At 35.6% G+C, this 27,495-nt stretch overlaps 1 protein-coding gene across 1 annotated transcript; it reads right to left on the bottom strand.

Annotated features, from left to right (window-relative positions):
* Positions 1-931: 931 nt before the first annotated feature.
* Positions 932-27,270, bottom strand: rab11fip1a (RAB11 family interacting protein 1 (class I) a). Its single transcript, XM_058785137.1, has 6 exons — positions 26,181-27,270; positions 14,930-15,348; positions 13,162-14,029; positions 5,930-7,657; positions 3,399-3,507; positions 932-2,850 (listed from the first exon to the last, which is right to left on the bottom strand). Exons 1-6 carry the CDS (start codon positions 26,522-26,524, stop codon positions 2,662-2,664), a joined length of 3,657 nt encoding a protein of 1,218 aa, XP_058641120.1. The 5' UTR covers positions 26,525-27,270; the 3' UTR covers positions 932-2,661.
* Between the last annotated feature and the right edge of the window lie 225 nt (positions 27,271-27,495).

Here is a 27,495-nt window from a genome sequence, read left to right as displayed (position 1 = left end):
AATTTTTATAGCTATTAACCCTATAAAGCATGTATCATATTTGATATGCATATTTCTAAGGCCTTTAAATTAGCAATGAAATAATTTTGGTCTGTCATCTGAGTCTGACTAGCTCTTGGCAAGTAAAATCCTTTTATCCACCTTTAAGTTGTTGTTGCTGTCAAATCGTTACTGATTTTTATACAAGTAAACGTAATATTAATAATAACATTTCAAGATGAACATTTACTGGACTGAAGCAAATCTTATTTCATTCATACTTTTTTTTTTTTTTATCGTGTTAAAATCTGAGTTTCAAGCTTTTGGGGAATGCTTAACTGTACATTAATTGTACATGCATTGCATTATATGTTTGTCCTCCACAACACAATCTATAGAGCTTTGATCGTAAAGCAAGTGATTAAATTACATATTACTCTTAATAAATAAAAATCTGATTATTATTTTAGGCCTTTTAGGGTAAACAGTAGTTGCCATGGTTGTCAAATACCCAGTCAACATTTTCATTAATTGTAATTAATACCAATAACAATAATAATTATACTTTGACTACAGGGACAGTTCACCACAAACAAAAATTAAGTACATAAATACATTTTCATGTTATTTTAAACCCGAATCACCTTTTTTTCTGTGGAACGCAAAATATATTTTTGACAAGATTTTAATAAGGATAAAGATAAAATGTCATTGTTTGTCCATACAATAATGATGCAAATGATTTCAAATATGTTCCACAGAGGAAAGTCGTCATACAGGTTTGGAACAACATGAACATTTTTTTTTGTTTCGTTTGTTTTTTTGTGATCTATCCCTTAACAGATCATTAATGCAAATTAAAATAGAAATGCTATGAAGCGTTGTGTATGAACTACTACTCATTAAACATTAACAACAACAATAAAAAAATCAATAAAAAAAACATGCTACATGGGTTCAGCGAAGTTTATTCAATGAATTGAGGCATAATCAAAATTACATTTCTGCAAGTATCGGAGTAAAGGAACAAACCATTATATTCATGTCTTAATGACATGGAATCATGAATAAAAAGAGAAGGCACAGGTCTAGAAAATATATCTTGTGCATATATGCATAGCATCAGCAATAATTATTAAGGCTTCTCATTCAAATTCAGACAAAGGAGAGTTTGGAGTCTGCAGAACCTGATAACAGTGAAAATGCTGTGAGTGATACTCAAACTGATTGACAACACTTCAACGAACACAGCAGAAGCTCTTATGAAGGTTCCCATGACTGAATATATAACAGCAACACAGAAAACTGAGACTCACAACAGAATCAACTTAAGACTAATGACAAGCAAATATATACAAGACATACAGTTAATTCCTCCATCCTCGTCAGAGGGACCATTCTCTCCCCATAGGCATTTAAATGGTTAAATGTTTACTCACTGATTAAAAACATGAGTAGAAGAAAAATGGAAGAGGGAGTGGGAAGCAGATTTTGAGTACTGTAGGGTAAGACTTCAGATTTACATCACAGATCTTTGGTTTCACAACAGACAAGCTCTCAACAACACTCTGCAGACAGTGACGTCAAACGACTACATGATATGTCGAAAAGATGAAAGTACCACATTACCTGACATTCAGGAAACAAAATCCTGCAGACACAGTTATTGCTTGTTCATTACAGAACCCCAGAATGTCACAGTATGCACATTGTGCTCAAAAGACCGTCTTCAAGGAACGCTTAATAATCCTTGGTCAAAATCACTACAACATAAAACAAACATGCAGTTTGACATGTAGCAGAAAACATGCTGATTCAACAGCTGACTGCCAGTTCAGCTGAAAAAAAAGAAACATTTAAATATGTAGTAATTATTGACCAGGGCAATAAAAATGAATTGTATTCGAACACCAGCAGAGCTTTACATATGCAGAAGTGTGTGTAACAGCCAAGAAAAAGAATTCTTCATTAAGGCTTTTCAACAGAGGTAATTCTATAGGGTATTTTAGATAATTACTTAATATAAAAACACTATCCTTCATAAATTAAACACCTTGTTCAAGTAAAAAGTGCTTATTGTCTACATTCCTAAACAGTAAGAGGATTTTTACCTTGATTTGATGCCCAACAGACATAAGGCTGCATTAACACTAATGAAGCATTCTGATCAAGACTCAAGGCAGCAGTCAGGATCTAAACACAAATCACTTCAGGAAGAAGGAAATCTTCAAATTCAAGCTTAAGACTGCAATAAATAATGCGTTAAGAAGCCCTCTCTTAAATGGAAAGATGCACAGAAAACTGCGATGATCAATAAATATGATGTGTTAGCTGTTGGGAAGCTTCTCAGGAGGAGATTGTACCATGCTCCAACAAAACAAAAACGATACCCCAGCATCCAGTTATTAAAGGGCGATCAGACAGACTGCACAATTATTGTCGGCTTTGATATACTATACATATCCACTCTGTAAAAATAAGTTATTTGTATGATATTGGTGATGAAATCAGAATGCACATATGCCAGCAACTCTACAAGCGTTAAATACTCGAGCAAATCAACTGATTATGAGATGTGATATTGCTTTCAAAATCCTTCTGGCTGTATCAGCCAAATTCCACAATATTGAGGTGTCTCAGTGTAGTGATCTGCACGGTTAAATCAGATGTTAGGATCAAACCCTAACACTTGGATTGAAGTGAAAGCAGGATGGCTGGTTTCTCCTCCATGACGCGAACTAGCAGGTTATCAATGTAGTTCTCCAACTCCAGGATCCTGGCATCTTTCTTGGAGAGCTCGGTCTGTTGCTTTACCACCAGTGTGATCAGTTCCTCCTGTGTGAGCTGAGTATACGGACCGCTATCTACAGTCTGGATAACATGCAGTGAAATGAAGGAAGAGAGAGGAAAAAAAAAAATGGTCAACTCGTATACCAATGAACAGTCTGGGAACACTTGACTGATGTTTTTCATGATCTTAAAAACGAGCCGATATTAAAATTCTGTAACCATTTTGTCTACATAAGTGGAATTAGTCAACTAAAATAATTTTTAAATGCTAAGCTGGCATCACAACATTATAGTGTACAGTATTTTGATTGTATGAATATCCATTTTTCAGCATTAATTGATTATTACCATACATTTTTTTTTTTTAACTCTTAAGTGTTAGATGATGGCAACTCTAATCTAAATTTTAAAATAGGATGAAAAGCATGCATGATTAAATATTCATATTTAGTTGATACTTATGTTTAAAAATTGGAGTAGACAAAAATGCAAAAATTTGAGTTGACAAATTGTGCCTATATATGATTTTCTTTACAAAACTTTTAATTCTCATATTTTCATTTGTGTTACTTTGTGGATTTAGATTTTTAACAACTTTCAATGATTCTTCAATGTACAAAATACTGTACCTTTGACTTCTCAGCCATTTCCTTGATGGTGATAGTCTTCGGGTCTTTCCCGACAGCGATAACACTGGATGACAGGCTCTCGGTGCTCATGGGTTTCACTGGGTGAGGCCTGAGTAAGAAGGGAGACGGACATATTACTGCAATGAACATGAAAACTTGACTGCTGACAACAGCATGTTCCTTAATCCAAGAGCAGGTACATTTTAACAATAAAACAAACCATTTAAAAAATGCTCAAATTAAGTGAACAAGGGCCCTTGAAGATAGCGTTCGATTAAGGAGACATGGGTATGTTTGGAAAGGCATACTTTTTTACTCATTTCATACAAAGAATTCAGTACTGGGTATGTGCATTTTCTGTATGCACAGTGGATCTACATTTGCTAAAATGTGCAGTATACTGTACAACCAGAGCACACTGCATGGAATACTGCATTCCACAATATAATGTGTTTGACCAGGAGAAATGAATGACTCCCAAAACGTGAAGACATTTTAAAAAGTAAAACATTTCAAACCACTGTATCTACAGTATTTTTCCCCAATGAAAACTAGACACCACCTGCTGATATAAACATACAATTAATGCGTCAAGTGACAAATGTAGCACATGACACAGTTTCCCAAATGTTTGTAGCATACTACATAACTTTTAGCACAATGTAAATAATGAATGCAGTACAATAAATATACTCTCTAATTAGGGGTGGGCGATATGACCAAAATCTTATATCACGATATGACTCATTTTATATCACGATAACGACATATATCACGATATAGTTTAAAAAAGAAAAAATCTTTTAAAAAGGTTTTTATGATATTAAAATCTTTGATACCATAGAATTTTCATAATCCTTGTCCAATGTCAATATCAAACTAATACAAGCCTAAAAAAAAAGAAGAAAAACTCAAGCTCATTGAAAATAAATAAACAGTCAGTGATGAAATAAGTATAAGAAACTAATTGCAAGCAATAGGACAAAAAAAAACTACAATAAGAAACGCTACATACATTGTGTAAATTAATTAGTCTTCACTGTGTTAATTCTATCTATCTATCTATCTATCTATCTATCTATCTATCTATGATAGATATAATTAACACGTGTATTATATATAGATTCTATACATGTATAAATATACCATTATTTTTTTATTATTATTATTATTTCTTCTTATTAAAGTTATAAAAGTGATTTAGTCAAGAGCAGTGACAGATTTTCTAGCAATGTGCTATGATTAATATGAATGGCAGAAAGAACGAATATTGGACAGTTTTAAGACCGAAGTCCGGATCCAATATACTGTTACATATGCGTTTTCTCCTTCAGCTGTTTGCTCTCTCTTAAGACCAATAATCGCTGTCTTTGTGACGATACTTGCCAAGACAGGAATTCTGACGCATATGTGTGTGTTTATGTAATCGTTCAAAGCCAATAAAGCGGCAAAAAAAAAAAAAAAAAGAAAGAAAAAGCGCGATGCTCTCACAAAGAAACAGACGGCGCACGCATATAGCTCTGTTGTTTGTGTTTCAACGGCTTAAAATCGGTTGTTTTAAAACTGCAGTGATTACAAACATGTGCCCATGCTACAGATGTAGTCCCTCGTTTAGCTCTGGTCGTTCTCCACCTGGTTCTGTCTCCCCTTCATGCCCCGTGGTGGTGTGTAAAGATCTCAGTCATCCAAATGATTAAAAAGTATTACCATAACACAATGTATTTTGCGACACCACGAAATAAACGATAGAACATAATGTGAAACGATAGACTTTTTATTTCGTCCATCCGATATATATCGTCATATCGCACAGCCCTATCTCTAATATGCAGGAAGCAGTTCTTGGCATGTGATAGTAAACCATTCCAAACTCACCCAATGTGGAATACCCAACAAAACCAAAAGTTCAATAAAAGTACAGCAGAGAAACAAAACCCAAATATAAGCACCTTTGTGGCAAAGCAATCAAGAATTATGCAAATATCCCACAAAACAACATGATCTCAAGAACAAACTCAAACTCGTGCCTTCATGACAGTATATATTAACATGGAACTAGTCTTGTATACATCAAATTTATGTAAACTTTAATGTGTACATCATTAAATCTCACATCTACAGCCTCTCATATGGACTCAGTTTCAGAAAATGTACACATTGTGAAGAAAATCTAATATGGCCTACAATAACAAAACAGAAACCCCTGTATTATTTGAGATATTGCCTATTGCCATTTACACAAGTCCTTCAAGACCATTACATTTTGAACGACCAACAGCAGCAATCAGTAGCAAAACCCCAAGCCCACAATCCCGACCCTCAAGATCCCATGATCCATGTAACCAACCATTAAGCAACCAATCAAACAAATGCTGAAGAAAACATACCCTTTAATCTAGCAAGACCAGAGATTGATTCAAGGTAAATAGCAGCTGTTGATTTGAAAGCCGATGGGTTTAGCACAACAGGGATGACAGACTGTTAGAGGAGTTCAAGGAGTTGTTAGTAGGGGTCGGGAGAACTTTTCTCACCTTCTTGAATTAGAAACTGCACTTCCACTACCATTCTGCAGAGCAACTGGCTGAGCCTCTGATGGCGAGACCCAAGCGCGAAAAGTCGTCTTGCCCCCTATAGGGGATTCAGATGTTACTATAGTGGGATCAGTTCTGCTTGGTGGAGCAACACTGGTTACAGTCAGCTCAACATCTTCAGCATCTTGTGAAGACTGAGAAACCGATATAGCCAAACTTGTATTCTCTGTACCAGCTTTTCCAGTAGTTGTGTATTGGCGAGATGAATTTTTCTTTCTAAGCGAAAAATTTCTTTGAAATGAGGCTCTGGCTTGTTCAGTGAAGCTGGGTGATTGTTTTCCATGCTCTGATTTTGGTGATTTGCTTTTCTCTGAAAGGTTTGTGAATGGATCATTTGTACCTTTGTTTGCAGAATTGTTATCTTTCTTATCAAAGGTTGATGTCTGATCTTCAAGATTTCCCATTTGCTTTGGACCCTTAGTGAACAGGTCATCTTCATTTGTGGTCTGCTGCGGTAAAGCCCAAGGATCTTTAGATAGTAGGTTATCATTTGGGAATGGGTCAAGATCAATCATTCCCTTCCCCTCAGGTTCATTAGCCAGTTTCCCCAAATGCAGTTCTTCTGGACTTTCAGCACTTTTGAGGATGTCTACGTCGTCAAACCCATCTGTGGAAATGCTTCCCTTCTGGCCCTTGTGTGGTTTCTCAGCTTTGTTGTTTTCTGATGTCATGGGTTGATTGGTTACCTGCTTGTCTGGTTGGACTTGTCTGACTGGGTCCTTGACTAATGACTGTTGTCTGGGTTTGACAGAAGGCATCTCTTTAGCCACATCATCAGTCTTTGAATTTACATTTTGTATGGATCTGGCAGCTGGTGTAGGCTTCTCTTTTGACTGGGAGAGTTGATGGGTAATGGCATCAGGAGTCGGAGACTTCATTTCCGTCTCCTGAGGTACATGTCTACTATGGACAGCGGGAGGTGGATTGTTTTCCAAGTTCTTGGAAGCAGAGTTTCTAGGCGTATTGACGGTGGCATATAAAGACTCTCTGTTATGACCATGTTGGACATTAGTCTCAACAGACGGTTCTGGTGTCGCAGGAGCTTTGGGTGGAATGAGTGCCTCTTTGTGCCTTGCTGGGGCAGGGGGAGGTGCCTCATGATTTCTTTGGTGCTGGTTAAGGTTCACCGAGGTTCTGTCTTTTAAGATCGCAGATTTATTTGGCATCGGCCTCTCAGGTCCATCTACATTTATTTCTTCTGAGAAATCCCAGTTTCTTTGGTTTACCTCTGCAACGAGGTGGTCCCAATGTGTTTGACCCATCACCCCATGCCTCTTCTTAGGATAGAGGGTTTCATAGTCTGGGAGCGGAAAAACAGGCCTATCTTTGGAGTTCTGGGTATGCCCTTGTCCCCCATTATCAGGATGGCTTTCAGTCTTAGACGAGTCCCCAAGATGACCAGGGGGTAGAGGAGCCTTTCGCTTCTTGTCAGATTTGGGAGCTGAGAGGTTTTCCATGCTGGACTCACTTAACTCACTTAAGGTTCTCGGAGGTTTAGCAGGTGCCAGAGAAGAATGAAGATCGGAAAACATACCAAAAGACTCAAATGGATCAGTAGAGAGGGATGGGGAAAGTGGAGAAGCGTGGATTGCGCTCTGGTTGTCTACAGAGTCTGAGGGGGATTGGGTACGGCTATTATCTGTTTCAGGCAGTACACTCAGAGCCAATCTGCCAAAGAGTAAAAAACATAAAATGGTCAACTTACGGCTAAAACAGCGCTTACAATCCAATATGTTTTCCGATATGTTTCTGCTGGGCATTACATGCCAGTGGCGGCTCAAAAAATTGAGGTGAAAATGGGAGGAGGACTACGATTTAATGCTAATAAAATTTACAATTCATGTTTCAAAATGTGTATAAATTATTTTTTTTTTAATTTAACAGCTGTAATATCATAACATGCTACTGAAGTTGGAAAGCGCCGCTTTTCGATCACGAAACGCAAATGTGCCGAATCTGCTGATGTAATTACAACTGCTAAGTGATACAGAAGGGGAGGGGGAGGCCAGCTACTGGAGCGCTGAGCTCTCGTGCCTCCGTTAGAAAAAAAAAAAAGAAACCTCGTAACCATATGGTATATCAACCAATCATCATAGAGACGTAAATTAAGTGATATTAGTTTCAACGTCTCCCGCCGAGCTGATAATGTACGAAGTAATTAAGTTACTTATGATGAGTAGCGATATTGAATTTTTGATCGCCAACAGATTTACCAAGCTGTCATTCAAACAGTGTATATACAAATTAAGGTCCCACTTTATATTAGGTGGCCTTAACTACTATGTATTTACATTTAAATTAATAATTTGGTACAATGCACTTATTGTGTACATACATGTTCTTACATTGTACTTATATTGTTAATAATACCTTTATGTAATTACATCTGTAATTACATTTATAATTACACTGTTGACCCATCCCTTACACCTAAACCCACCCTTAAACCTACCCATACCACTTAACCTGTCCCTATCCTTAGCCATATCCCACCTTAATAGCAGCAAAAGTGTTTTGAAATACAGTATGAACACAATAAGTACATTGCACTTATTTTTTTGATGCAAGTACATAGTAGTTAAGGCCACCTAATATAAAGTGCGACCCAAATTAAAAATAAAGGGAGAACTAAGCTGGATATAGGCTACAGCAGTCGGCTTAATTAAATGGCACAACAGGCAGCTCTCTTTTAACATGGACTTTTAAGAAGGGATGGATATTTGCTTCAAGTGATAGGCCACGTAAGTGAAATTATATTATTTTGCTTCTTTACGTTTTCTGACTAAAAGCAACCAAAAAGCCATTTTAAAGTGGTTAAGAAAATACTAATATTAATCAGCATGGATCTCCAGACCAATTAGTGTGCCTCCCCTATTTTAAAACCCACGAGCCGCCACTGTTACATGCAACTGAAATCCATTTAATACAAACAACACATGACTCCCCTGCCTATCCTAACTCAATGCCTGACATTCACACTTTATATGAACAACTGAACATTCATCACATAATAGAAACAATGTCTTTCTAACTATTAAATTACATAAAAAATGTCACATCTTGCTAGGTTACTTTAAGTGGATTTCCTAAAATCAAAAATCAAAAACTTATCAAAAATCATGTGACAAAAATGAGCATTTATTTAAAAAACTAACACACACATATTATATCTATATATAAAACTTTTACTAAAAACATTTACTATTATTGTTATATCGAACTATTAATCTTTCTTTCTTTAAAGACTTTAAACAGTTTGATATAAGGAAATGTACCCTGCGCACTTCCGATTCGAAGTTCTACGCAAACAAACACAACTAAACCATATTCCTGTCTCTTGTTATTCTCAGCTTCTGTAAAAAAAGTTACTCACCATATTAGTTAATCATAAGACACAAGTTCCTAAAATCCTAAAACTCCCAGTACAAAAAAAGTAATTCTACAGACTTTTTCCTTAAGACAATGTCGCTTAGTCACTGTCTGGAAGAGTACAAACTCATCATCTTTTACAACTTGTTTCACTCCAAACCAGAAGATCAGCACTTGACGATCCAGTGCACATTCCTTCCTCCATTAACCAATCACATGCCTTCGGCCAAACAGGTTAAGTTAGTTGCATAAAATGCAAATCATCCAATACAATGAAACCTATGCCGAGTACACTTTATGATCATAAAAAAAAAACAATGCCTAAAGTAATTATACAATGGACTATATTTAGTATGTATTTGAAGTAGGTGGCTCAGGTGAAAATCTGTCTATTTTGCCTGTTTTCGGTCACTTTATGAACACTCAACTAAAGACTTAAAGAAGAGCAGTTTATTTGTAAGTTCATTTACGAATCAAAGAGGTATCAATTGCTGTTGAAAACGTGAATAAATGATGGCCCGACCAATTTCACATAAGAGACAGACTACAATCACTGTGATTCAACAGGCTCCACTTTCACCCATGGGCATGAAACTCAGCGATACCTGAAGCCCCATGTCTAGTAGAAAAACAATGATCTCATTCCATCTTGACAGACAACCCCCCACATACACCCCACACTTTTACAATGGGATACAGTTGTGCTGAGAGTAAAGAACGAAAACGCTAAAAGCTAATGGAGGTTTGAATGTGCAACACTTTCCGTAATGACCTCAGTGTGGAAAATGTAGCAATTTTTGTGCACTTACTCTCTTGACCTGTAAGTGTGTGCAATTTATTTAAGATCTTCTTTTATTAACCATCTGTTGAAATGGTTTGTCTAAATAACAGAGTTCCCCTTTAAGAGCAGTGGAGCAGACAGAGGTGAGAGGAGTCGAGTTTCAGCATGGGTTTTCCTCAGCTCTCAGGTGGCAAGATGCTAACTGCATTACAGAGCAGCCTGACTTATTTAGCATGCAGCCTCAGCATGAGTTAAGCTGAATATAATACAGCTTACAAACCTAGTAGCATAAAAAACAAAACATTCAAGTGTTCAAAATTCTCGTAATTAATAAGAGAGTGCATCAGACGTACAGTATAGAAATATGTGCTCCTCTGTTTGAACCAAACAGTCACGCTATTCAAGCAGATTCATAATGTACACTAATCATTAAAACTTTTGGTGTCAGTAATGTATTTTTTAAAAAGTCTCTGATGCTCACCAAGGCTGCATTCATTTTTTATTTTAATACAGTAAAAACGTTAATATTGTGAAATATCATTGTGATTTAAAACAACTGTATTCTATTAGAATATAATTTAAAATGTAATTTATTCCTGTGATCAAAGCATCATTACTCCAGTCTTCAGTGTCACATGATTCTTCAGAAATCATTCTAATATGCTGATTTGCTGCTCAAGAAACCTTTTTACTGAAAACAGTTAGTGTATAATGCAAGAATTTTGATAATTAAGGTGTTTTTTCCATTTCCTTGAATACAAGGTAACATCTAAATTAAAACATTTTATTTTTAGGCAGCAATATAATGCACAGTAATACACAGAAATATTTATCTGCTTATATTTTTACAAAAAACAGTTTAATGAAAGAAAACTTACCAGCTCTAATGCTCTTTTTTTGCTTCTGAACTTGCCATTATAAAAAAAACAAATCAACAGGCACAGATGTACTGCGGGATAAATAGCCAAGGCTATTTTTAAATGTCAAATAATGTTCATTTTTCATATTATTTTATTTTATGTAGGCATACACCTTTCATACATTTTAATATTTATCAAGTCACTTCAGTCTGCCATAATGACACACATATAGTCATGGGCAAAAATATTGGCACCCTCGGTAAATATGATCAAAGAAGTGAAAAAGCTGTGAAAATTAATCTGCATTGTTAATCCTTTTGATCTTTTATTTAAAAATAAAATAAAATTCACAAAAATCTAACCTTTCATTGGGAAAATATCAGCTTGGAAATATCATTATGAAATAAATGTTTTTCTCTAATACACATTGGCCACAATTAACGGCACCCTTTTATTCTATACTTTTTGAAACCTCCATTTGCCAGTTTAACAGCTCTGAGTTTTCTCCTATAATGGCTGATGAGGTTAGAGAACACCTGACAAGAGATCAGAGACCATTCCTTCATCCAGAATCACTCCAGACCCTTTAGATTCCCAGCTCCATGTTGGTGCTTCTTCTCTTCAGTTCACCACTCATTTTCTACAGGGTTCAGGTCAGAGGACTGGAATGGCCAGCAGAAGCTTGGTTTTGTGCTCAGTGACCCATTTTTGTGTACATGGGGTACTTTTTATCCCTGTGTTCACCAAACCCATCTTGAGTGTGAGATCTTTCATCTGACCATAGAAGCCAGTCCCATTTGAAGTTCCAGTCGTGACTGATAACTGAATATGCTGGAGTTTGTTTTTGGATGAGCGAGGAGATTTTTTCTTGAAATCCTCCCAAACAACATGTGGTGATGTAGGTGCTGTTTGACAATTTTTTAAAGGTTTTCTGACCCTGAGACTCAACTATCTTCTGCAATTCTCCAGCTGTGGTCCTTGAAGAGTCTTTAGCCACTCAAACTCTCCTTCTCACCTTGCATTAGGACGATATAGACACAGGTCCTCTTCCAGGCAGTTTCGTAATATTTTATGTTGATTGAAAATTCTTAATTATTGCCCTGATGGAGGAAATGGGAATTTTCACTGCTCTAGCTCTTTTCTTAAAGCCACTTCACAAATTTGTGAAGCTCAATTATCTTTTGCTGCACATCTGAAATATATTATTTGGTTTTTCTCATTGTGATGGATGATTAAGGGAATTTGGGCTTTGTTTTCCCTCCTATTTATATTTCTGTGAAACAGGAAGCCACGGCTGGATAATTTCGTGTTCATAATCACCCTGGAGTGCTCAAAATTGTGAATATGAATGGGAATATACTTCAGAGGTATTTTACTCATAAGAATTTCTAGGGGTGCCAATAATTCTGTCCCACGTGTATTTGAGAAAAAAACATTTATTTCATAATGATATTTCCCCCCCATTTTAAATGAAAGGTTAGATTTTTGTGAATTTTTTAAATAAAAGATCAAAAGGATTAACAATGCAGATTAATTTTCACAGCCTTCTTTGAACATATTGACCAAGGGTGCCGATATTTTTGTCCATGACTGTAATGGCCACGCTGGGCAGGAGCCCTCCAAAACTTCCTTGCGGATATCAGTTTTTAGATTTATTTTAATGTGGATGTGGTTTGGATTGTGGTCTTTGTGTTTTTAAATGAGTTGGCTACAGAATCAAATTAAAATGTATAGATTACAGGTAATAATGTAGTAAATAATGTTGATTTTCTTGCAAAGATCGATCGTTTTGCTTCATAAGAACTCAATATACCGTATATGCGTTGCCTGATATGCTTTTTTGACTCTAAAAATGGGTGCAGCTGCTGTCTTGCATTTTATGAAACATGAAGGGCTACAGTTTCAGCTACAAATCTTTACTGTTCTACTGAAGAAAATAAAAATCACCCACATCTTGAATGACCAAACAAAACCCGCGCAGGACTGGTTAAACTAGTCTACCAAACAGGAACTGTATTGGTCAATTAAATTGGATTAAAATCATCACAATACTGCTAGAAAAATCTTTGCTAATAATATAGTAAATATGCAATAAATCTTCTAGCCTTAAATAGTATACACTCTTGGATGGATGGAAGTTATTCAAGCACATGAGCACTCACCTTGGCTTGACTGCAGACACTTTTGCTGTGCGGCTGGGAAAAGCACTAGCGGGTGGCGTTGGGGTGAGGGTGGTCCTGACGCCCCTCCGTGGGTCCGTGGACCCCTCTTCTGGGATAGAGGATGGAGTATCTGGGGTGAGGGGAATGTCTTCGAATGGGTTTATAGAGGACGGCACATCCAGATGTTTGCGTTCATTCATAGCTTCCTCTCTCTTCTCCTCCTTCTTCTTTCCAATGCCAAAGAGAGAAGAGAGCCGATCGGTTACTCTGGTCTCCTCCTGGTTCCGCTGATTTTCAACTCGCTGCGTCTCCTCCTCACGCCGCTTCCTCTGCAGCTCTTCCTCTTCCTTGCGCTTCCTCTCTTGCTCTTCAATCCTACTTTTCCTCTCTTCCTCTTGTTTTCTCTCTTGTTCTTGCTGCTTCCTTTGCTCTTGTTCTTCCTGTCGGTCCAGCATCTCTTGCAGGCTTCTTCCTTCAGGTTTCTTACCCCTCTCCTCCACCTCTACATGACTCCTGTCCTCTAGAGGGCGCTGTGGGACAAGAGAAGCTTTGTCTTGCACTTCAGGCTTGTATGAGGGGATACTCAGGCCTTTAAGTGAGTCGATGGAGATGTCGGACGCATTTCGTTTGTGGTATTTACGAACATCCTCTACTGAACCCTTTCCTGAGCTGTTCAGACTGAGTGTGGAGCCAAAATTAGCTTTAGGTTCTTGTTCCTCTGCATAAACGTGGCTGCCATTGATACAGAGGTTATTCTGCTCCTGGATGTTTTGCTTAGAGCGGCTCAGAAGAGAAAAGGGGCCAAGAGACACTTTGCTATCTGAGCTCTCAGTGCGCTTGTGTCCCAGAATCTTAAACTTCTTTTTCACTGCAAGAGAGGAGGACAATATGTATTAAAACTGCAATGTAAATGAGGTCCAAAATTTATTTGAACACTGTCAGAAACTTAAGCCACATTTATAAATGTCTAACTGTATTATAAAAAACAAAAAATGATTTTCAGTGACTTCTTGATGTGTAAAGGTGAATATTAACTGCAGCTTAAGTTACTTCTAATACTTTTTATACATGATAATCAAGCAAAAATTGTATTCAAACTTGTCAAAGCAGACCTTTTAGAGCTTAATCCAATAATAGTATTACTTATCAAAAACCTGTACAAACGTTAAAAATGCCCTTAAAAATTATATAAAGTATTCTGTCTTTCTTGAATCAAGCAGCCATTCAGCATATTAAAATGATTTCTAAAGGATCATGTGACATTGAAGACTTTGAGTAACGATGCTGAAAATTCAGCTTTGCATCAAAGGAATAATAATATTTTCAAGAATAATAAACTAGAAAACATTAGTTTTAAATTGTAATAATATTTCACAATATTACTGTTTTTATTGTATTTAATCATCAAATAAATGGAGCCTTGGTGAACATAAGAGACTTCTTTCAAAAATATTTTTTTTAAATCGTAGTTTATTTTGTAGAGTAGTTTATAGGCCTATTTGTACTACAACAATTGATTTTAATAAATGAAAAATAATTAGAAATTAATAGTTTGAACTGATTCAAGTATATGTTTGTATAAACTGTGGCTTAAATACCTGAACACTTTTTTTTTCATGATAAATGTAAATAATATTTTTTATGTCAACTGAAAAAAAAAGAAAAACATTCAAAGCAGATATTTAAAAGCTTAATCTACCTAGTTAAAAAAAAAAAAAAAAAAAAAAAAGGAAAAAATATTTTTGGAAAAGATGACCTATGACCTTACCATCAGGAGAGTCCACATTAAGGCCGGACGATCTGCTGCTGCTGAGTGGACTGTTCTTCTCAGGCAGGGTGCCCAGGGTTGACATGGACTGGGACACATTCCTTTGGAGGTTTGTCTTTGGTCCAAACAAGGATTTGAGTTTTGATTTCTTCTTAGGATTGTCTGAACCGCCCTCTCCTTCCCCTTCACTGTCTGTTCCCACTGAAGACGGCACGATCGCAGAGGCTGAATCCGACAGGCCGTTCTTCTTCTTACCACGAATCTTATCCTTGAGTTTGCCGATGCCAGAGCGAGGTTTGTCTGTCATGGAGAGGTCAAACATGCTGGCTGTCAGGTTGTTCCGCATGAACTGAATGTCCAGAAGAACTTCCCCTCGGTCCTTCTCCTGTTTCCCGTTCTTATCCACCAGCTTGTACCAGCTGCAAAGAGAATCAAACAAGATCTTCATTAGATTGCATGACAGTTGTGCTCTGCTTTTGTTAAGAATTATCATTTATTTTACGATTATCACTTATTTTATGTTTATTTAATTAATTAATTTTAGCTTATCCAAAGCCTTTCTTTCAACACACATGAAAATTATTTTAATATTAATGAATACTAAAATGTTTTTGTTGTTGTTTTATTGAAATAAGGCTGAAATAAAATATAAATATTAGATGAAGATTTTAAACTTTAAAAACTTTATCTTAAAAAAAAAAAAAAAATGTTGCTTTGGAAGCTAAAATAAAGCTACATAGGAATATAAAAAAAAGACAAAAGCACATAATTACTAAAACATACACTAAAATGAAAAAAATAAATACTGAACATATAAAAAAGCGAATTCAAAATATTAATAAACGGTATAAAAATAATACTGCATCAGTCACAAATGTAATTTGTGATTTACATGTCTTTTTGGGAGCATTTCACATATGCTTCATTGAAAACTTTCTTTTGTCTTTTGTAAAACAATTTTTGCAAATATTTTTTAAAGGATAAAAATTATTTTTGTAGAAAATTTAAAAAAAATAACCCCGTAATCCTTGGATGGTTGTAGAATATTGCATGGCTACTTACCAAACAAGTAAATAAACAGATGTGAAATAGTTTTATTTTAATTTTATTTATTTTATTATGTGAGAACATAAAAAACAATGCTCAATTGACCATTTAGAACTAAATATTCCTAGAGAGTCGTGTAATACATAAATCTAACATTCTCCCAAATGTGCACATCTGTGATTAAGGGGGAAAAGAATAATATCTTTTGTAGTTTCACAATGGTTTGCTATTGTAAAAGATGGATAGAAAATTACATCAGTTTCATTCAATGTTTCAAATAGTAGCAGGTTCAAAACTAAATTACTGTATGAATAGAAAGGCTGGAATTTCACTTGGGAATTGAACCCTGTACCAGTAAATGATACAAACACAGAAGCCCGGCTGCTGATGAAATAAAGGAAAACATCTTTGTTTAGCTTTCGCTTGTCCTGTCTTGTTCAGCAGAGCGGCAGGTGGGAGAGTTCTGGAGTTCAGTGTGTGTAATCATGAACATGCCATTATCCACCCACACTGTTGTCATAATAGACTCCTGAACACAGGGATCATGGGTAGTCTACAGTCACACTGACACCAAACAGCGGCTCCTGATTAAACATGGCATGTGATCAGAGGAAGCGGCTGCAGCAGAATTCCAAGCATTTCTGTTTGGACCCCCACAGGATGAAACTTTTGGACAGACTGCTACTACAATTTTAATGAAAAACTCATGAAAGCATTTCCCCCCCTTTGGTTGTGCATCAAATACAATCATTTTCCAGCAAAAGTGTGTTTATAAATTATTATAGTTAATAATAAGTTATATTATAGCCATATAATTTCCAGCCTGTTGCAATTTTTCTTTTTGTAAAGAATTTATTTTGTCAATTTCATATTTGTATAGAAAAAGAAATGTAAAGGCAAAAGGTGTCAATTTAGATAGATAGATAGATAGATAGATAGATAGATAGATAGACAGATAGATAGATAGATAGAAAATATACTATTTGTCTTTGTACTTCAAAATGTTAGATTTAATTCAATGTGCTACTTGCCAATTCTTTGTAATTATATGTAAAATTACTAGCAATTTCTGAGTAAAGACTGTTTAGTTTTATTATTATTATTATTATTATTATTATTTCTTTTTTTCCCCCCATCACTGCACCAGCTAATTTGGCAACTAAATCTTTAAATTTACTGGCCAATCAGAACTTGCAAAATAAATAAATACAAACATAACAGCTTAGAATTAAATACATTAGTTAATATTTAACCTAATGAATCACTGAAAGGCTTTTATGACAGTCAATCATGGTTTGCAGATACTATAAAAATAAAATAAAATTCTGTGTGACTTCTCTTTTTGTTGTATTTCCAAATATAGTTAACTCAAAAATGAATGTTTAATGGTAAATACCTTGAAGATTCATGGACATGTTGTTAATTCATAAAGTGATCAGCTGTTTCCTCACAAAAGTCAATTATAATATCATAATTTCAAAACCTATATATAATCTTTACTTATTATCTTCTTATTTAGCCCTGAATGTGGGTACAATTTTCAGTCTTAAAGTGCAGAAACACTTCATGGTTACAGCTTATGGTTTTCTTAAAAAAATAGCATTGACTGTAATGCAAAAAATTATAGGATGCTTGGAATCACATCGAAATGGGAAACACTGAAGCAGCCAGGAAGGCCAGGAAACACAGACTATCAGTCCGTTAGTGGACCTTACACTCAAACCACAGCAGGAAACTCAAATCTGTAGTTTCAGGGTGGAGAAAGACGGGAAATTGTGCCTATCAGCAATCCAAGCTCAAGGGAATTAGATAAGGAAAGTTCTTTCAAGATATCTCAAGTCTCTTTACATTATCTTCTGCTCTGAAGTTTGTTTGGACCAAACGGAATGTAAACAGACACCTGACAAACTCAGTACAAAACATTTCATCTAAAATAGACAGCCTATCTACAACTACACCTATATATCTTTTAATAGGTCACCTTGCAGTAAAAGCCATTTTTAGTCACTTTCACAAGCATTAATGTCTTAATACATCATTCTCTCACAGCTCTCAGGAATCGATTCAAACAGTCATGCCTGAAAGTTCTCAGTTATCAGACCACATTAAAATAACTTGACAAATGGGCTTCATTCTACGCATTCCTCTGAGCTATGCCAACACCCCCACACGCGGCAATGCTTGAGGCTTTATCTCTTCACACAGAGAAAAACAAACTTAAACAAACAAGTGCTGCTCTTAATCCAACTTCAGCTGCAATCATTAACCATCAGGAACAGCCTGCTATCACACTGGTCACGTTTACACAGAACTCCAGGAAGTTGATCTACCAAATAATTTCATCTAGATTCACATTATGAAGATGAAATATGTTTGGTTTAAGTGAGCATTTCATCCACATACAGGATGAGCCTTCATCTACTTTTATATACTATCAGCAAGGTTACTAGGGGTCAGCATTCAGTCCTGGCATTTGTGTTTCAATACAAATGTATACATTTGCTGAAGTATTGACACAGATTTCACCATTCAATTGGATTACTTCATATGCTCGATTCAGTATCGATTCATTTAGATAAAACACGCACAGTACATGTCATTTTTTCTTAAGGAAAGAAAATCTCTCAACTAAAGCTGTAAGCTACATGAAACCGCACATTGCTATAATATTAAAGATTCAAATTAACAACAGAGTCCAAATGAAATTGCTATTTATATTTAGGTATAATAATCAACATAATCAAACCGAATTGTATTCAAACATTTAAATTGTACATAACACCGTTTTTATATTTAATGACTATGATAATTATGTTTGCACTCCATTTTGTTATTTAAATAAAAACATTAGAGCATTTAAGTAGTTAGAAAAACATATTCCAACAGCACAGGTTAAGCAAAAAATATAATGATTATGTAAGTGCATATTTAGCAGAATGCTAACTAACAAGTTTATAATCAATTATTGTGCTTAAAAAAAAAGTCAGTATTGTGAGATAAAAAGTCACAATTAAATTAATTACTCAAATTTTTTTTAGAAATTAGAGGTTGTAAACTGAGAATTCTGGGGGGAAAAAACAACTTAGAAGCTCATAGAGGAGAGATTCCTTTAAATAATTAAAAGAAACACAGAGCTATGCCGAGTATTTAATCTTCACTGAAAACAAAATACATTAAAACGATATAAAAAATAATAAAATGTATAATAAAATTAATAAAAATATAATCAGTTTAGACTTTATGCTGGTTTAAATTTAAATAATTTTTATTTAATTCATTTAAATTTATATTAAACTAGTCTAACCTGGGTGTGAATTGAGCACATAAGGGTTAACAGGAACCATGAGTTCTCACCGATTCCTTTTAGTTGTATCTGGTACACAAAACCATGTTTACAGAGAAATACTAAACCACGGACCCAGCCACTGTGAGACTGCAAAACAAACTGGTGCGGCAAGTTTCATCTGCTCTTTTATTTATGGGATAACAAATGATTTCATAAAGGGATTTAGAGGCCATATGACACGGGAAAAGTCGGCCTAGATAAAGGCACAGCTAAATAATTAGAAAACTGATCCACAGAGGTAAAGAAATTAACCACACCTTAGTCCACATGGACCTGGACTAACAAAAAATATGGGTTCAGTCTGATATCGGAGAGTCGAAAACTGGAGAGGTGCAAAAACGTGACAGCCTTAGGAAGAGGAAAAAAATGCCATATTCATTTAAGATCAGAACTGTTTTAAAGTTAGTATTATCAATATAGTATTTCTATGAAAACCACAATTAATAAATCATTTTTGTCCTCTATTAAATTCTTTTACTAGAGACAGTGATCAGCTGGCCTGCACCTTAGTGTCAAAGCTGCCATATCAACATTACCCTGAAGTAGGACAGTAACACGACACCAGCAAGCTCGAAGAAAAAGAGGAGGCAAAATTCAATCCCTCGTATCAACGTATATGAGAGGGAGAAAGAATGACAAAGACAGAGACATGCCTTGTGTTTTATGTGCAAAACATTACAAACTGCTTGCAGTGCACATTATTATAATGAAGCCAGTGCCAACATCTCAGACCGTCAATATTATCTGATACTAAGGCATTTTATTAAAGGAACAGTTCACCCAAAAATGCAAATTTACTTAAAATGTACTCCCTCTCAGACCATTAAAAATGCAGATAAGTTTGTTTCTTCACGAAGAAAGAGATTTGGAGAAATTTAGCATTCCATCACTTGCTCACCAATGGATCCTCTGCAGTGAATGGGTGCCGTCAGAATGAGAGTCCAAACAGCTGATAAAAACTTCACAATAATCCACATGACTGTTTTTACTTGTTTGTAAGAATTTGTTTTTAACTTCAAACCATTGCTTCCAGCTAAAATAAGTCCTTTCTCCAGTGAAAAAGTCTTCTTGTCTGAATCAGGAGAGAAATCAGCACAGATCAAGCGTTGTTTACATATGGCTCCAGGAGTAAATTGTCAAAATGTACACATTTTCAGTGGTCAAAAACCAAATGTGGGTCAATTTGCAAAAATACGATACTTCTTTTCTTTTAAAGAGGAATGTCTGAAGAACAAATAACGTTGAAACTAAAAATGTATCTCGTTTCCTTCTGTCAAAACAACTGCATTGAATATACCATAAATAGTGCCATAAATATTCTTTTTCCAAAGTTTGCGTGCCTATAACTCAGGACATATTAAAGATATAGCAATATGATTTAAGATTCTAGTTCTTCATAAACTTCTCTTTTGAAATCTCCATTTTCAAGGCCTTATATCATTCAGTCCCAGAGATATGGGGATCTCAATGAGGCTACATTTTCAGATTGTTGAATATTACCTATTTTCAGTGGTTGATTTGACACAGAATGACCCTGTACTTGTATTTGAGAAATTTAGTTTGGATAAAACCTTTAATAAGAATAAGAATAAGAATAAGACACACAAGTGCTAACAGATTACTGATAGTCTGATCAGATCTGTGGGACAAACAATAAATGTAGTCATTCTGTGATACTTAAGAAAAGACCTGCATCAAAACAATCACATATATTAAGTGTTTACATTATTATCCCATTACATCATAAGAAGCTTTGCATTCTACTTTTACTTTCTTTGAGTGTATCCACGTAGGTTTAAAGTCACGTCAAAACCATTAACATACTTCACAATTACGTGAGTCTCAGGCACAGTACACACCTGCTTTAAATGACAACCATGTGAACTGGGGCAAACCCAAGGCAAATGAACAGGTCTTACACGTCGCTTTCTCTCTCTGTTCTGAACCATAATAGGAAGGCAAACTAAAAGGCAAATAATAGGCTCTGTATTTGAATAAAGAGCAGCCCTCATTTCCATTGAAGAACAAACACTTAAAAAAAAGAATAATAAAAAGAAATATATATATATATATATATATATATATATATATATATATATATATATAAAATAACATTTTATCATAGTAAGTTTATGCATTATTATACTGAACATTGGATTTTTCATTCAGTTGCTACATATTTCTATCCTAATTTACTCACTCTTATACACCTGCATAGCTATAAGCTTTGAAAAATAATAATGGAATAAAAAATAAAAAGGTAATTGTGATTTTTTTTTTCCCCTAACCACTCTGACTCTTTTTGTCCTCGCAATTGAGTTTATATCTCACAATACTAATGTTTTTTTTTTTTGTTTTTTTTTAAGAATTGCAAAATATAAACTCAGAATTGTCAGATAAAAAGTCACAATTACCGATTTTATTTTTTATTCCGTATAGTGGAAACAAGCTTCCACACAAAGCCATTTAAAAATTAATTTTGAAGACCTTTTCTTTGCAAAAGGTCATAATATGCTTTTGGTTTTAATTTGATCAACTGTGTATCTCCAGTGTTTACTGCTATTTCAGATACTAAACTGCATAAACCAGATCTACCGAAGGAAAAGAACACGGTGTTCTCGGTCTCTCTCAAACACACACACACACACACACACACACACACACACATTATTCTTATAGGTTATAGAAAGTAAACACTAATGTACACCATTAGCCAAACCTTGGGTGTCACTCACGCCTGTCAGTTAGTGACTAGCAAGGTCTTGTTATACTGGGCTGGGATGGGTGGAGAGGAATGTAAAAACGTCATTATTTGTAATACAGTTAGACTGGTTGTGTGAGATTATTATTGGGACTATTAGTGCCATTTACTTGCTTTGAATGATAAACTAAAATTTGTCAGAAGAACACATCTGAGGAAAACAACATGAACTGACCCAAGAAAAATGAAAGGATCAGCTGATGAAGTTCTAACCAGTTGCTCCTGATTTTAATAATTGTTCTGCAGCTAAGTAAAACTATAATGACTTAAAAGGGCTCATGGGACACACATTTTTATGTCGGCCTAATTATGATAGTATGAATTATCCTAGCTGAAGAAAAAAATAATGTAAAAAAAGTAATTCTACATTAAGTTAAACTCACTCTCATCAATGCTGGCATTTTTAAAATCACATGACCATGATGGGTCTTGTAATTCAAGTTGTAATAATAAAAATAACAGCAATGATAATTATAATAAAACAACATGTTATTTTATACTGAACTTTTTCTGTTCTTGAGGGGGCTTTTCAAAGCATTCAAATGCAAAACAAGTAAACCAAACATGGTCATGGTCAAGTCATGTGTGTGTTCCATTAGTCCAAACAGAATGAGTACGAATGGAAAAATAAAAAGTCCAAACAAGCAGACCTTGATGGAGCAATGAATCAAACTGGCCTGACAATCTGCAGCAAAAATGCCACACAACAAGGACAAATGGCAGGACCTCGAACACTGAAGGCCACAGCTGCCAAACCACAAAATGCCCCTATGACCAAACCTAAAGCAAAAATACAGCTCTAACACTTCCCTTTCTCTCTCTCAAAGGCCAGAACAGGAAGTGGACTGGACAAATCAGTAAACTGGCCTAATATGCAAATCAAGTGAAACTCACACACCTTCTGTTTTTGAATATGAGCAGCAGCCCTCATTTCCAAAGAGCTAAAGAAAAATGAAGCTCAAGCAACTCCTAAATTGAAACCATAACAAAAAGGTCTCTTTCTTCTTTTAAAGAAAAGGTTTCTTCTTTTAAAGAAAAGAAAACTGTACAAAGTTTGTGTTGTTTCCTACCAAAATCTATGCCTATTTATACATTTTCCATGGAAATAATTCTTGTAATTTAAGGTCCAGCTCTACCATTCGGACATAACATTTTTACTCAGGGTTAGGAACAATTATTTGTTTTTAAATAAATAAATAAATAAAAATTATCCCCAGGTTGTTTGTTTTTTTGTCCTTCATGTGACAATATTTTCTGGGTCATATTTGCAACACTCTAGCACCTACACAGCAACAATCTGAACACCTTAGCAACCTTAGACTAATTAGTAGGTTTGACTACACTAAAGTAAACTGCTGAAGTCCTCATGACCTCATGACAGCTCTGACCAGGCTAGACAGATGCCTCCAAAGCAGTCCAGTAGACGTGTAGTTTGTTCTTGGAAGGAGATCAAAGAACACCATACAACACAATATAAATGGGAGAGCACTGGGAATAATGCAACCGCTTTACAGAAACAAAGTATACATGTATCTGCTGTAGCTGTACTGATGTATGATGGAGTCAATTATGTTCAGACAAATTCATAATACTTTCATGACTGCTATTAAACTAATGTATTGCTATTTATCAATGTAAATAGTTCATAAATAAAGTATATTCAAATCACAGAGGAAAGCAATCTGAAAATATGTGAAAAGAACATGAAAGTCATATATACTTATATTAATATACATATTTATATTAATACATACATATACACACACACATACATACATTATATATATATATATATATATATACAGTCATGGCCAAAAGTATTGGCTCTGAAAATAAACCTGCATTATTAATCCTTTTGATCTTTTATTTAAAAAAATAATAATAATAATAATCACAAAAATCTAACATTTCATTGAACTAAAACCATTTAAAATGGGGGAAAATCTCATTATGAAATTAATGTTTTTTTCTCAAATACACGTTGGACACAATTATTGGTACGCCCTAGAAATTCTTATGAGTAAAATATCTCTGAAGTATATTCCCATTCATATTCACAATTTTGAGCACTCCAGGGGGATTATGAACATGAAATTATCCAGCCATGGCTTCCTGTTTCACAGAAATATAAATAGGAGGGAAAACAAAGCCCAAATTCCCTTAATCATCCATCACAATGAGAAAAACCAAAGAATATATTTCTGATGTGCAGCAAAAGATAATTGAGCTTCACAAATTAGTGAAGTGGCTTTAAGAAAAGAGCTAGAGCAGTGAAAATTCCCATTTCCTCCATCAGGGCAATAATTAAGAATTTTCAATCAACATAAAATATTACGAAACTGCCTGGAAGAGGACCTGTGTCTATATCGTCCTAATGCACGGTGAGAAGGAGAGTTTGAGTGGCTAAAGACTCTTCAAGGACCACAGCTGGAGAATTGCAGAAAATAGTTGAGTCTCAGAAAACCTTAAAAAAAAAATTTAATAGTCAAACAGCACCTACATCACCACATGTTGTTTGGGAGGGTTTCAAGAAAAATTCTCCTCGCTCATCCAAAAACAAACTCCAGCATATTCAGTTATCAGACACGACTGGAACTTCAAATGGGACTGGCTTCTATGGTCAGATGAAACTAAAAAATGAGCTTTTTAGCAGCAAACACTCAAGATGGGTTTGGTGAACACAGGGATAAAAAGTACCCCATGTGTACAATGAAATATACTGCTGTATTTTTGATGTTGTGTGCCTATATTTCTGCTGGAGGTCCTGGACATCTTGTTTAGACACATGGCATCAAATACCAACAGATAAAAAATCAATAAGTGACTGACTGTTAGAAATCTTATAATGGGCCATGTTTGGATCTTCCAACCGTACAATAATCCAAACACAAAGCTAAAAATCAACACAAAAATGGGTCACTGAGCACAAAACCAAGCTTCTGCTGGCCATTCCAGTCCTCTGGCCTGAACCCTATAGAAGATGAGAGGAGTGAACTGAAGAGAAGAAGCACCAACATGGAGCTGGGAATCTAAAGGGTCTGGAGTGATTCTGGATGAAGGAATGGTCTCTGATCTCTTGTCAGGTGTTCTCTAACCTCATCAGGCGTTATAGGAGAAAACTCAGAGCTGTTAAACTGACAAATGGAGGTTTCAAAAAGTATTGAATAAAAGGGTGCCGTTAAATGTGGCCAATGCGTATGAGAGAAAAACATTTATTTCATAATGATATTTCCCCCCATTTTAAATTCTTATTATCCAATGAAAGGTTAGATTTTTGTGATTTTTTTTAAAACAAAAGGATTAACAATGCAGAGAATTTTCACAGTTTCTTCGATCATATTTACCAAGGGTGCCAATACTTTTGGCCATGACTGACTGCCACTGATTTGTATACAGGGGACAAAACATTTCATGACTTTGATTGCCATTAATTTATTTATCAAAATAAATCTTATTGAAATTGACATTTATTTCATCACATTTATGTCACTGATTTTGTAAATTAAATGTTTGTTTTTTTTAGAAAATTTCTATACAAGGTCCAAAAACAATAATATTAATATTTGCAAATTCAATCAAAATATGTTTGGAAACATCCTGTAGTGTTCATTAATTCATTCACATCAATTCATTCAATCCATGTCTTGTTGACATACTGAGTGGCAAAAACATTTTTGTAAAAAAACAAAAAACAAAAAAAAAACAAGTAAAATAAACAATCAAACAAATACACAAATTAGATTGTACCCAAATATAACTTTGAACTTGTGAAATAGCTTAATTAAAAACAACTCCTTTATACGTTTTCCCCATCAGTTTTTACTAAACACCATCAGTGATCACTCGTTTTATGAAGTGAATAATTATTATATAATGTACATAGGAACTCCCAGGAGGCGAAGTGTACTTCTGCTTGCCTAATATTGTTTTACAAGGGCGGAGAACTGAAACCAGCCCATGCAAAAGAGACCAAAACACACTATGATTAACTGTTTGGTAGCTTATATCAGTTTAGAGTCATGATGGAATGTTATTATGACACAACTCGAACACCCACACAACAAACTTCTTTCCCCATAGAACAAAATGACACTCACTCGGTCTTTTTGCGTGATCTGTTTCCGTGGAGGTCCACTAAGTTGATGACAGCCTGTCCCAAAAACTTGTCCAGCCCCACCAGGGCTCTGTGCATGGCGATGATGTAGAGCGTGCATCGCTCCGCGTCCCCATGATAGTTCGGCGGCAGATCGAAGGTCGCCTCCTCCTTCCACTCCGGCGAGACGCATTTCTCCGCTACCGAGGTGGAAAACTTGTCCTTGCCCACCTGCATGATGGCATAGGCGTCGTTCGTGCCATTTTTGCCCTTGATCCGCAGGTTTCGCGCTTTGAGCACCGTTACCTGAACGCTAGTGGGATACCACTGCTGGTCACCCAAAGACATTCTCAGTTAAAGCAACCGTGACAACGAGTTCGTTAGTTGGTTCGTTCTTGCCCGCTTGATGTTTGCCGTGCGCCGCTCTGGCTCCCGAGTGTAACTGTTTGGGAGATATCATAGGCCCCGCCCCTCACGCATGACGCACACGGTGTAGCCAGCGCTCAGGTGATGCAGGTATCACTTCATTCTTTCGTTAAACTATTTAAAGAAGAGCTTTTGATAGTACACTTACACTAACCCTGTGATAACGTCTTTTTAAATCCCGGGATAAGGCCACCAATGCGTTCGCACAGCTTTTAACCTTTGGTCATAATTTAACCCCGAATTAAGATGCTAAATGTGTACAGTAATCGACTTGGTTGCTAAAATGTATCAGCGGGTTGTTTAGCAACGGACAACCAATCAGAAACTGACTCAGCGATTACCTTATTAAATATTCATGCATTTGTAGTCACATTAACCTTCACGTCTGAGTTCAGTTTACCTTGATGGAGATTTAAAAAAACTATTCTCAGAATATCTTTGTTGAAGAATTTCCTCATTAGCGTTTCCTCAGTTTACTTCCTCAGACTTTATTAAGGTCAAGTGAATCACTGTAGAGATAAAGGCTGTTCAGCAGGACCAAAATAGAAAACGGCAGTATGGGTAGTTGTTTTGAAGCCGATTAGTCACCTTTCAGATTGACTCGGTCTCCTGCTATCTGTAAATCACTGTATTCGTTTATTTGGTTATAAACTGCCTCCACTGCGGTACCGAGGTCAGTGTTTATCAGTAGCTTACTAGCGTGATGTTCATTCCTTTGTTCTCAGTGAGTGTTTCAGTATTTGTCCCGCCCAATCTCTAGAGTACCGCTCTCTGATAGGATAACGCATGTGTCCATAATCCAAGGCTCACTTTTGATTGGCTTCATTTCTTGTGGAAGATGTCGATTTACATATTACATAGGAACAGAAGTTACGTAATTGCGTAATGCAAAA

This window comes from Onychostoma macrolepis, chromosome 08, assembly GCF_012432095.1.
Source record: "Onychostoma macrolepis isolate SWU-2019 chromosome 08, ASM1243209v1, whole genome shotgun sequence".
Classification (NCBI taxonomy): Eukaryota; Metazoa; Chordata; class Actinopteri; order Cypriniformes; family Cyprinidae; genus Onychostoma; species Onychostoma macrolepis.
The sequence above is the reverse complement of the archived record's forward strand: the minus strand, read 5'-3'. Positions and strand labels throughout refer to the sequence as shown.